Source organism: Ammospiza caudacuta, chromosome 1, assembly GCF_027887145.1.
Source record: "Ammospiza caudacuta isolate bAmmCau1 chromosome 1, bAmmCau1.pri, whole genome shotgun sequence".
Taxonomy (NCBI): domain Eukaryota; kingdom Metazoa; phylum Chordata; class Aves; order Passeriformes; family Passerellidae; genus Ammospiza; species Ammospiza caudacuta.
The window spans coordinates 23,451,451-23,464,373 of record NC_080593.1 but is presented as its reverse complement, the minus strand read 5'-3'; the positions used below and the strand labels follow the sequence as shown (position 1 = coordinate 23,464,373).

Genomic DNA, 12,923 nt, shown 5'->3' with positions numbered 1-12,923 from the left:
CCCACTAAAGGAAGAACCTGATTTCTGCTGTTACAAATGCCCTCAATTTCAACAGCAAAAAAACAGTCAATAAGATTTTACTGCAATAAATGAGATGAAGCTCCAAGGAGGAATTAATACTTTCAAAATTTCATGTTCTATAAATAAGGAGAAAATTTCAAATTAATAAATGAAAAGCACAATTAGTTTAAAAAACAAAAGCCAGAATCTGGCTCAGAAGTAGCTAGCTTAAAATATACAAGCTGGCAAACAAACAAAGCAATGAGACACATCACAGGAACTGCTCAGAACTGCTGCCCCCAGTCCATGTTGCAGCATAGCAATTCTTTCACAGCACAGAACTTTCAGGGTATTAGCCAACAGGGTGGAAAAATCAAATATTTTCCAGAAAATGAGTTATATTTATATCACAATCAAGTAAGGCCTTGTTTTAGAGAGATACTTTTTATGAGTCATTCCTAAAAGCATTTGCTAAATTCCCCGATGTCCCAACAAAAGCGATACAGTGCAAGCAAGGCTGAATAAAGTCAAGAATGTAAATTTTTAAAACGTATTATGAAAGACTTTCTTCCTCTCCCCGTGGACCAAGAAAGAATACCAAATAAATACTCTGCATTTGAAATAAATGACTACTGACATAATAACCTTTGAGAGCAAGGGTATGCTCATGTTTCCCTTCTAAATTTATGGTCAGAAGCAAGGCAGAGATTGACACGTTAGGGGCAAATGCTGCTCCAACAATACTTTCCCTGATGACCACCCAGCAGTACCAGGAGCCACTCTGGTCAGCAGTGCCTTCCCTGAACAAACCCACTCCACAACAGTACAGCTCCCAGCAGGGCACAGAGTAGATATAAACCTTTATTGGGGGCCAAGAAAAATTGTTCCTGAACCTTTTGTTAGGGTCAAACCCTTTTGTTTCGCTCTGGCCAAACCCAGAGCACAAAAGAAGAAAGAGCAAATGAAAATAAAATCCCAAGTGAACAAAGAAAACCACAACCCTGTGTAGAAAAATGTATAAATTATCATTACTCTTGAGACAAATTATCTTTTATTTCACTGCCAATGTAGATGTGTCATCAGTGCCTTTGAGCAGCCCACATGAAGGCCTGAACCAGGCTGCAGAAGCAGTAGTCAAGGACCCCCGCTGAATCTAAGCATGATTTCAAAATTCCTATTCTGTTTCTCTCCTATTTCCTATTTTGCTTTTCCTTTATACATCTATATAACAAAAAATACTTGGCATTAACACTACAATATTAGTAGAAGATCAATAAACCCATCCAGAGCTGTCCTCTGCAAAGTGAGGATGACAAATTGTCTGGATTTCCATTACCTTGCATTTGGAAAGATTTTCCACAATTGCATAAGCCTCCTTGTTTAAAAAAACAAACAAAAAAGTGAAAAAATTATAAACAGAACTTTTTACAAAATATATCAAGTAAACTGTATCTAGCCTGTGGACCGGGCTTCTGATCCTTGGCTCTATCAGTAGTTTAATTCCTAACACAAAGAAATATGTGAACAGTTATTAATTGATCATTTTAATCTTACTTCAATAAAAACTCACCAGAAATATCCTTTCAAGTTGATCTTGAATGTCTTTCATTCCTGGAAAAGCAGCGACCCCTTGAATCATTTCTACAAAGATACAACCCACACCCCTACAAAAGGAAAAAATAAAGGCAAAGTTAGAAAGATTTCTTATAGACCAAAAAGCCAACAACAATGTTTTTGTATCCTTTACCAGCCTTTAAATATTTTTTTTAATTGATGCCAGGTGGAAGGACAGACAGGTGCATTTGCTAAAATCAGTGTATACAAATGAACACTTCTCAGGTGCTTGAAGAAAGGTGTAGAGGTAGCAGGAGTATGGTTGGTGAGTGTTGAGACCAATAAGGCACAGCTGCTGATTTCTGTATTTGTGCTTCCCAAGCAGAATAGTCATGCTCCCAAAGAAACTCTGGAGATGTGGGAATGAGAAGCTGAACAGGGACAGACCAAGGACATGGAAGCACATTTAGCATAAGAGGAGGAGAATCTGGGAAAAGGTGAGTAAAAAGGAGAAGGGCACGTGGCTGCTCACAGGCACTGAGCTTAACTACCACCCAAATGCTCGGGGATGTACTTGCTTGGACTTTCTTCTCCCCTCTTCCAGCAGAACTGAAAGCAGCTCAAAGCCCACAGCTGCTGACCCCATTCCCCAGAAGCTCTGGCTGAGGGGTCCTGCAATGGGATGAGGGGTCCTGGCAATGGGTCCTGCCTGGTCCTCCATGGGCTCCTTCCTCTCCCCACAGCAGCCACCTCCTTTACAGCTCCTGTCCTCGGCTTCCCACACAAGCTACTCCACACCAGTCCCCCTCATCCCACTGAGTTCAGCAAGTGGCAGAAGTACTGGGAAATCGGACACTAAAAATATCTGAGGTTCGCTAACTACAACACAAAGAATGCATTCTCAAAGGTTGAGGAAAGCTTTTGTGACTCCATCTGAAATTCCAGATAAACTGTGAACTTCCTGCATCTCAAAAGGAAAGCAAATTACAAACTTGCACTTGCATCTTTTCCAGATGAAAACAGCTCAAGAGTTCCTTGTTCCCTCAGCAAAAATAATTTTAAGAGGAAACTTCCCTTTTGGCTATCAATAGGATGCAGAATTTGATTATATATTTCAACGTCTTCAATTGCATTTTTCTGCATACATTTTTCTACAACTTTCATATGCTAACACCCACATATGCTGTACAACCACATCTGTGTAAGCAACCACACAAAACCACTCTTCACTCAAAGTAATATGTTTAAATCCCCAAAACATATATCAAAATTAAGTAGGAATTTGCAACACTAACTACAGCACCACCTCCCCCTGAAATTGAGAGTTTTGTTTCTGCATCAGAAAAATCCCAGCAATAACCTCTAATTTAACTTTGTTTTTAGAAGTAAGTTATTTGGAATGTAGTAATTACATACTTTTTCATTGCTTATGCATCATGATGATGCATTCAGAAAACAGCATTTAATTTTAGGATTTGTGTGCATATATTAGAGAGGAAGTGGTTCTAGAATAAAACAACTTAATGAAAACAGGTTGCATGTTTTTGTTAAGACTGGAGCTGAGTACTTATAGATACCACTTAACTAAAAGTATCAGTAAATAACCTGTGCTTTACTCATCTCTCAGGCTTTGACAAATACTCAATAATGAAACAATTTTACATTCTAGGACAATGAGGGTTGATAGTCAATTTTTTGAAGAAAATTAAATATACATCACCATTTTCTTATTCTATCATCCAGAGCTTAGATACACTAAGTGAAGCTTGTCATGGCATAGAAAAGTTGAAGAAAACTTTAAGAAAGCACAGTTGCAGGCAAATTTTAGAATAAATCAGGTGTTTATAAAAGAGAGGTTAAAATTTATGTTCCATATGCTTCTGTGGGTTACTAAATGAACTGAATTGATTAAACTGCCATTCATCATTTAGTCTGGTTAGGGCTTCATTAGGCACAGATAGGCACAATATATCTTTGTCAAATGCTTATAAACAGTACCAGCATCTCAGGCAAGGAAAAATTCAAGATTTTACCCAGGAGCCATTTATTCAAGATGAGCAATAAAACAACTGAGCTTAGACTAAAGAAAAGAGGATCACAGTTCTATTCCTGCAACCTGAAAACTGGTATTTGATTAAATCAGCATATCACTTGAGAGCATATACAAATCTGCAGAGAATCTTCATCTAGCTGTTTGAACAGAAATGTGGTAAGGGCAGCAGGAAGATTCTGCCAAATTTTGCATTGTTTTACATTATTTATAAATTTGTCCACTTCTACTGGTTCTGACACAAGTATAAGCAAAAAAAAAAAAAAACACCAAGTAAGAACAGCAAGCAAAACTGAAGAAAAATTTCCTGCTTGGAAAGAAGAATACTATTATATACATCCTATATCCTATTATATGTCTTGAACTCTTGTGCAGCCTAGAATTCCTTTTAGTGACAAGCTGAAATAAAAGAGTGCTGGAGTTAAACAAATACCTAATACAAAAATCAAAAGGGTATTATAATCATTGGGGAGCAAAATCATAAGCAAACTTCAAGATTTGAGTTGGAAGACTGCTGCTCTCTTCAGCCCACTTGAAAATTAAGGTTATGATTGGTTTCAAAGGTTATGGTGTTCAGCACATTGACAAGTAGGTCAATAGAAAGAGAAGTTTAAATTAATACAAAAAAAAAAAAAAGGAAAATAGTAATACAGAAAAAGTGTGGCATGGAACTAGGAAATGGATAGGTAAGACCCAGAAAGCCATAACAGCACATAAAGGCTTGAAGAAGGCTGGATGGTATTTTAGATGTATAGTGGTATTGGTGAATTTTAGGATCACGGTAAGTAGAAACTTGAGTCTGTAATAGGATCCCTGCATTGCAAACTGTAAGTGCACACACTGCAAATGAGAAAATAATAACACCTCTGCAAGGCCTTGAAATTTTGTCTTGCTTTTGTAGACCTCACAAACTTTAAACAGTTTAGAGAGGTTTTTAAACAAAGCAAAAACTATTATAATGTCAGAAAAACTGGGTCTTGAGGAAAAAATTAAGAAAATTATGTCATCCTTGGCTACAAGAAAACCCAAGGGGCAAGGGAGAATGTGATGACTCTGTATTTAAAATTATGCAAAACGAAGGACAGGGAAGAACTGATTAGGATTTTAATGATTCCCAGAATGGTAGGTAGGTCCAAAATAGTGTAACTAGAAATAGCAGAATGCCTTTAGGAAATAGAAATTTTAGGGTGAGTGTTAGGGAAACACAATTAATAATTGTGCTATATCCCAGCCTCCCAATGGACTTGAAGCCCAGTTACAGTCATGTAAAACCAGACAAGCTGAAATACTTAAAAATATTCTTCAGGAAACACTTGCATTAACAGCAGAGTGGACAGGATGATCTCACACACCAGTCCCAGCTCTAGTTCAATGACACAAAGATTACTTCTTAAAATATGAAATAGAAGCTTTAAGGTGCATGCATTTCCAAGGGTATGTTATTTAGGTAAATTTGTGCACATTCAGCCTACAATGACATTTTCAGGAAGCACATATAAATAATTTTTGACAAAAGAATATTACTTTAACAAATTTTGGTGTATTCAGTTGGAGTTTTCCTACTCTCTTTATAGGACTTCTGAGTTTGGATGAGTAAGCCAAATGCTGAAATGCTGTTCAGGCATAGGATAAACTTGCCAAGTAAAAGTGACAGCCATATAATGCTGAAATGGGTGGTTTACTCTCTGATGACAAAAAGCATGACTAAACCTATTGATATATTGATGAGACCATACATGGCCATGCCACCTAATATTGCTCTTCTATTGTCCTGCTTAATTTCCTGGGACTCTGGCTGTCGCTGTACAGCCTTACACAGAGTAAGAGTTACTAGCGCAGCTGAATGGCTTCTCTTGCATTTGAATTGACATAGTAAATGAGCCTGTAAAAAGGAAGTTGAACCCCTCAGAAGCCTCCTTTTTTTGTTGTTTTTGGGGTTTTTTTTCTGCACAACTTTTATAATTCAGAAGGGTATTCCCTTAAAATTAACTTCCTTACTTGGTGGATTGGTCTTATGTGTTTGGCTTAGGGATTCACATTCCTGTCTCTGTGTAACAAAAATTCTTATTGCTACAAGAATCTCCAGCAAATCTGTATTGAATACTGTAAAACAAACAAAAAGAAGCATAACAGCTTTGGTAAGGCACAATATAAAGGGAAGGTTCCTTCAGTTAATATAATAACTTTTCTAGACGGAGCCATAAAAGAAAATACAGACTCACTCCAGAAAGAGGAGCTGTTTCCAAACCAAGTTTTAGTTTATACTTAAATCAAGTATATAGAAACCCAGTATTTCTTACTATATATGTTTTAAAATGTTGAATGTTCTGCTTTGAACAGATCTGCGTTGTAGCAGGCTCAGTGCAGGTGATAATATTCAGCATGATCTTTGCAGTGAAAACCTATGCTGGGTCTTCACACGATATTTTTATCTAGTCATTAAGCCTGTTTTCTGTGTGCAGGGTTTGGCTTCAGAGGGGGAAGGCATTTTATGAAAGCCAAGTAATTCCTTTCAGTAATCCCTGGTGAGATTTCTGAAATTCAAAGGAACTACAGAGTTTTCATTCAAGCTTCCCAAACTACACACTGTTTGTAATGTTAAATATATCAGAATTAAAAAGCAAACTGACAAACAAATAAAAACACAAACAAAACCCCACAAAACCAACACACACTCTCCTTCAAAATCCTGCTGCTTTACTTTTTTATGGATTTGTCACCAAGATGCAATACTGTAGCATCTTCCATAAACTCCTAGTAATATACATGTTGTAAGGGCAAAGAGATTTTTATCTTGTCTGATTTATTCAGGGAAAAAAGGTCATGTTTCTTTATCATCCTTCTTATGAACACAATGATGAAAACAAATTTTGGGGGAAAGGAATGTAAAGCAAGGGACTCTTTTCTCCTTTAGTGACAAAATCTGATTTATTTCTGCTGCAGCAGACTGCTGGCATACTGAAGCTGAAGTTGGTTGGAATTTGTCTTTCTTTGATATATAAGAAATAACATCTAATGGATGATACAGCCTGATAAAAATACAGCGGCAATAAGGCAAACAGCAGTTGTCACATCAGAGGTATTGAGTGAACAAAAATTCCCCTTACATGATGACAAAAAACATTAAAATTTGTGCAGGTATCATATGCAATGAATAATAACTAATTTACTTGATAACTCAAGGTATTTCTTTACAGTCAGACTTGAAGTAATTGTAATTTCAAGAGAATAGAGTGGTCATGTTCTTGCATGTGTCACTGAATACCTAGAAATAAAAGCTCCAGAATTTTTTTTGCTTTGTAATAATACTCAGTTTCTATATTAAGAAATACTATATTCATGAAGGATTAAAACCTACATGATCCCTTCTTGTGGGATTCTTTCTATTGGACTCATTTGTTCTATAAAAGCAGAGTCAAAATAAGAAGAAAATAAAATACTCCTCAAACTTGAGCAACATTTTGCCAGGAGACACTTTCTTGTTGAACATGTACTTCCCGGTTTTCTTTTCTGCATCCAGATACTTTCATAATTTACTTTCCTTACACACATGAAATGTATTTCTACAAATGAAAAAGTTAACAGCAAACCTGATGTTGCAAATGGACAAAAGTCGTTTTCAGATTTCAGCATTTCAGGGACTGAAATGTGCTTCCCATAACTACAGACCCAGACAGTTCCTCACACACAGCATTTCTATGAATATGAGCCTACAGAATTTTCCAATCAAAAGCTAATTCAGCTGATAAAACTTTAGAAGAACTCGCTGACAGCAAGAGAAATTAACCATACCTTTACAGTCACTGCAATACTACCCTAATCCTACACATTAGCATTTCTTTGGAGTGGAAGTCATAGTCCTGAGGAACATCAAGGGCAAGAGAGCTAATTTGCCCCGTGCTGTTTTCTCTCAGGCCCCAAGAAGTATTTCTTCAGGGCATATTGGGACTGGGACTACTGCTCTCACTGCAAACCTTTTACAAGAGAAACAGGATAAAAATGCCTTTGTAATGTCCCCCGTGTAAAAACCATAATTTGGTGCATTTGTGTCTAAGACAAAATCCATTTTTATGTAATGAATGTCTTAATTACGGTTGCAGGTCTTCATTGGTCAAATATTCATGAAAAAATGCTTGGAATTGTAGTGAGCACTCAAATCCACACTCTTAGCAGGCTATGTGGGAAAAGTGGTGTGTTCCCACATACCATTTATTTTTCTAATAATAGGATAGAAAACCTCCATATGAACAGGTTTCCCTAAATTAAGCTGAGATTTGAAATCGTGTATAACAACCTAGATGTAACAAAGTTAAATACGGGTGATTTAAGAAGCAATTTTGTAGCATTTTACTGGCCTACTTTCTAATTTATTTCTTCTGCAATACTAAACATAGCTGATGCTAGTTAATAAATGTGAATTTAAAATATATCCCAGGCCATTACTGCTTAGGTACTGTAACTCAGAGTGTATTTTTTATAAACAAAACAACATAATATGCGAAAAAAAATGCCAGCTGTTAGCAAACACAGTATAAAGACAGCTGCACTTCAAAATAAAATATCCCTAGTGACTTCTTGATGTAAGCAACCCAGATGTAGCAGCAGTGCATGCATTACCAGAATCAAATGGATTGAATAGCCTCTTTAAATTGCCTCATTTATGAATATTATATTCTTCCCGTAAGGAACAAATAGAATTGGTTAATTTAGGGATTTTTCCCCTATGTTTCTGTGTTACTTATATATGGGTTTTAGTAATCCATAAACCCTTTATGTGTTGAAGCTTATTTTCCTTGCATTGACTTTCAAAGGACTGTAAAATTCAAGGATTAGGACAAGTTACACCAGAGGCAATGCAAAACCATTTTCCTAGGCACTAGTAAGTCCTCATCAAGGGGGGAAAAAAAAGCTATATCAAAGGTTATCACAACTCTTTGATGCAGTTGTGGGTAGTATAATACATTCATATAATGCTGCTGTATCAAATGCTGTCAGCAGTAAATCACAAAGCCTGACACACTGATTTCCATCACCAGCCTGACACCACTATTGCATGTACATCTTCATTAATATTATTTTAATGCCAGTGGCTATTTAAAAAAAGAATGCAGGAGAATGTAACACTGCATGTGGATCATTAGCTTTTAGTTACTATTCTAATTCTCTACACCAGCAAATGAAGTGTAAAAATAGCCTGCAGCCTCTGCCACCTGCTTCCCAGCCACTGTCCAGTGGTTAATATTTGGACTCCTTTTTCATGCAGCTGGTCTTCCACTCTGTGGGAGCCTCACTTTCTGTTCCTGGGGAGCCACCATGAAATGTCATTTATCATGGCTATAGAAAAAGCCCTGTGACCTTATTTTTTTTTTTCTTTTCTCTAAATAGAGGAAACAGCTGTGCTTTCTACCTTAACATTATTTAAATATTTAGTGAAGTAGCTGCCTAGTTTTGTCATCATGTAGATCATCAACAACGACACAGGAGAGCACACACTATCTGCCATAAGGACATAATGCCAGTAATTGCATAAAAATGCTAATGCTACAAACACACTTTTGATAACAAATTACCAAATTATCTTGGAATCTGATGGTAGACAGGTTTCTCCACGTCTCCCTTCCTCCCACTCTGGGAAGCCACTAAATGGCTTTAATGTAATTATGGCTCAGCTCTGTACAAGCATTGTGTGAGCACAGCCCCGAGGCTGCCGGGCTCCAGCCGAGCTCCCTGTCAGATGTGCCAAGCAAGCACAAGTGACCTGAGCAGGCAGCTACACCTCTCACCATCAGACTGCAAGTGCTGTCTCACACACAAGCCAGAAAAGCACAGAAGTAAAATCTAAAGCTCTTCTGTCACACACAGAACACATCTGCTCTCATCTGACTTCTGCTGTGGCAGAGGCTGAGCCCCTGCACAAATTGCTGCCATCTGAAAGAAACTGTATTACCAGGTCCCTTTTTCCTAAGCCGTTCACAGTTCCTCACACTGTACAGGGCAGAAAAATATTGTAAGGGCTAAAAATTGAGCACAAGAGGAATTTGACATTGTTTTTCATCTGAAACAGAGCACACCACCTCTGACCCCTGAGCACCTGGATTGTTTTCAGGCTTCTACAAAATGCTCTGTGCAAGAGAACATCATTTCTTGATATCATTGAAGATGTAACTATTGTGTTCTTCTCCAATACTTCAGTCATTTTTATCAGAAAACAAAATAATGACCGGGATTGCAGAAGTAGCACCGGTCTACCATCAGCATTTAAACTCCTTACCTGATCTTCCCTGCTGCCCATGTAATTTGAATATAAACATTATGAAGGACATGCTCAGTCTGCAGGTGTAGTAACTTTTAAATGCTTTTAATTAGCTACATGACTTAATGTTTATTACAGGAACACCACATGTTTTGATTGGACCTTCTAATTTTACTAAAATCATCACTGGGGGGAATGTTAAAAGATCTATTTTTGACAAGCTATTGAACTTTGGAGAAAATAATTTTTATTTGTGGAAAAATTTTCAGCAACAATAAAAATGTTTTAAAATCCTTTGTTCAGTTTCACAGTGCAGTGTTTTTTAAACTGGGAAAAGTTTAAAAAATATTTTAAAGTTAAAAAAATATTGCTTTTATCTAAAAGAAAACATTTTGAAGTGCTTTTTTGAGCAGTTTGCTCTATTAAAGTATTAATACTTTTGTTCAGCAGTTTCTGTATAGTCTCTGTAATTGACAAGCTGACTCATGTGTGTGCAGACACACAAATACGTGTGACTCAAGAACTGAACAAATGTAGAGAGAACTATGACAAAGTGAGCAGAAAGGACTGTTTATCTCTCCCAGCTATCTCCATCCTTGTCTTGGCTCACCCCAAGCAAGCTGAGCCTCTTGCTGAGGGCATCTGAGGTACTACTTGGAAAAGAGGTGATTGTAGAACATCAGGAGCAGATGGGCTGCAGAGATTGCATGCAATCTGTGAAGACACCAGGTTGAACCTGGCATTTAGGAAAACAGGACAGTTTTAGGATAGATGAGAAACTGAGAGGCAGGAGGAAATTATTTTAGACCTGTGAAGTGGAGAATGGTCTGAGGAAAACCAGGGAATTGATACAGAAGATGCTGCCTTTGTCTCTCTGGCACACTTGTAATATCACAGTGGCCACATTTGGAGTTTCCTCACTGTCCCTTCCTTACCTCCTGTTCAGCTTCCCTTAGAGCTCAGGGAAGTGCAGCAGCCAGGGCCCAGTTATACTAACCACCCATTTCAGTGTTAGATACTCTAGTATTATACTCTGTAACCTCTTCAGATGCAACAATCTTGTGATTTCTAAATCATGCCCCCAGGAGTCAAGATTTTCAGGAAAACCTGTTTTCTTCCCATAATCTCTGATTTCAGGTACAGGACTAAAAACAACCTCATATTTAGTTCCCTTTCCCAGCCAAAAACTTTTCCTGCTAGGTCTTCAGTTTCAATATTACACTGCAAGATTACCTTAAAAATATTATTCACACACCATATGAAAACATAAGGTGCTTTTAACCTTATCTTACAGTTACCTCTAGATTTTAATATTATTATTAGTGTATCTTTGGTTTGTGTGTATTAAAGATATTTCCATGAACTGCAAAATAATTATTGCATTTTTCTGAAAATTCCTCAGTATAATTTTTTCTCAAATGAATGAGATGTATATTTTTTTCTCAAATGAATGAGGTTTAAAAAGTCAAACATGCATTTAAAAAACCAAAACAAAACTAACCAACCTAAAAAAAACCTCAAAGCAAGCAAGGAACCAAACAAAACCCAAACATATTCCAGAGCATCTTATTTTCTTTGTAAGGAAGAGGGTTTTTTTTCATATTTCAGAATTTGTACAGATTACAGAGATCCTATCACCTCAAAACCTACAGAATAAATGAAGGACTTCCAGTTTGGTTTTTAATAGTCAAAAAACCAAATACCTTCCTTGTTCAACAGAGAGCTAAATAATGTAATCAAAAATGAGCAAGGTGATATATATATATTGTACAAATCAATCTACTCTTCTAAATCTGCAAGTCTAAATAAAATGTTTAGGTTTGAAAGAGAACTATTCAACAATATCTACTGCTATCAAATAAAGTAGATTAAGAACTGAGGTTTTGTGCTCACAGACAGAATTCTGGTTTTCTCCTTGCTACAAGTGAGCATGATGACAGTCAATCTCTTGCAAAACAAGCGTCATATCATAGGAAAGTACCACACTTAGGCTACAAAAGTCAGACTACAGTCTCTTGCAAAGCACCAAGGGCATCCAGGCCTGTGTCAGGAATAGTGTGGCCAGCAGGAGCAGGGAGGTCATTCTACGCCTGTACTCGGCACTGGTGAGGCCACACCTTGAGTGCTGTGTCCAGGTCTGGCCCCTCAGCTTGGGAAGGACCTTGAGATGCTTGAGCTCATCCAGAGGAAGCAACAAGGCTGGGAACACAAACCCTGTCAGGAACAGCTGAGGGAGCTGGGGGTGTTTAGCCTGGAGAAAAGGAGACTCAGAGGTGCCCTTATCACTCTGTACACCTTCCTGAAAGGTGGTTGGGGTCAGGTGGGGTTGGCCTCTTTCTCCAGGCAGCAACTGACAGAACAAGGGGACACAGTGTTAAGCTGTGCCAAGGGAAAAATAGGTTGGATATTAGGAAAAAGTTTTTCACAGAAAGAGTGATAAAGTACTGGAATGGTCTGCTCAGGGAGGTGCTGGAGTCACCATCCCTGGATGTGTTTAAAAGAAGACTGGATGTGGCCATGGTTTAGTTGAGGTGTTAGGGCTGGGTTAGACTCAATGATCTTTAAGGTCTCTTCCAGCCAAGTGATTCTGTGAATTCTGTGTCAACAGCTGGCAGCAGCTGCCAGCCAGTGGGGTGGCAGGAGGGGATTCCTTCAGGAGATACTGCATGAACCACACATGTCACTACACATACATTTTTTAACCTGTACCAATGATCCCACTACATACTTGGTTTAATTGTCCAAAAAACCAAGAGCTAAAGCATCTACATGGGGTCTTCTCATCTACACTTACCACATGTCAAGGCAGGTGGAATATTCTGTTGATCCCAGAAGGACATCTGGAGGCCTGTACCATAGGGTTACCACTTCATTAGAATATGTATGACTAGGAACTGATTTAGCTCTTGCAAGACCTGTGGGGTAAACACAAATAAATTAATGTAAACAAAGCAAAGAAATGCTTTGCTGTACAGTTACAATCTAAAAGGATGTATGAGCACCTATCATGTCATGTGACAGGCATGTTGCAAGAGTGTTTTCTTCTAGAACTGGAGTACTTTACTT

At 37.7% G+C, this 12,923-nt stretch overlaps 1 protein-coding gene across 2 annotated transcripts in view; it reads right to left on the bottom strand.

The window, feature by feature from the left end:
* Positions 1–12,923, bottom strand: part of CDK14 (cyclin dependent kinase 14) — a 310,857-nt gene that overhangs the window by 119,791 nt on the left and 178,143 nt on the right. For both annotated transcript variants that reach the window (XM_058806832.1, XM_058806840.1), the window contains 2 exons: positions 12,652–12,772; positions 1,571–1,664 (listed from right to left, as the gene is read on the bottom strand). In XM_058806832.1, the coding sequence (XP_058662815.1) occupies positions 1,571–1,664; positions 12,652–12,772 (215 nt within the window). The remainder of the gene's footprint in view (positions 1–1,570; positions 1,665–12,651; positions 12,773–12,923) is intronic.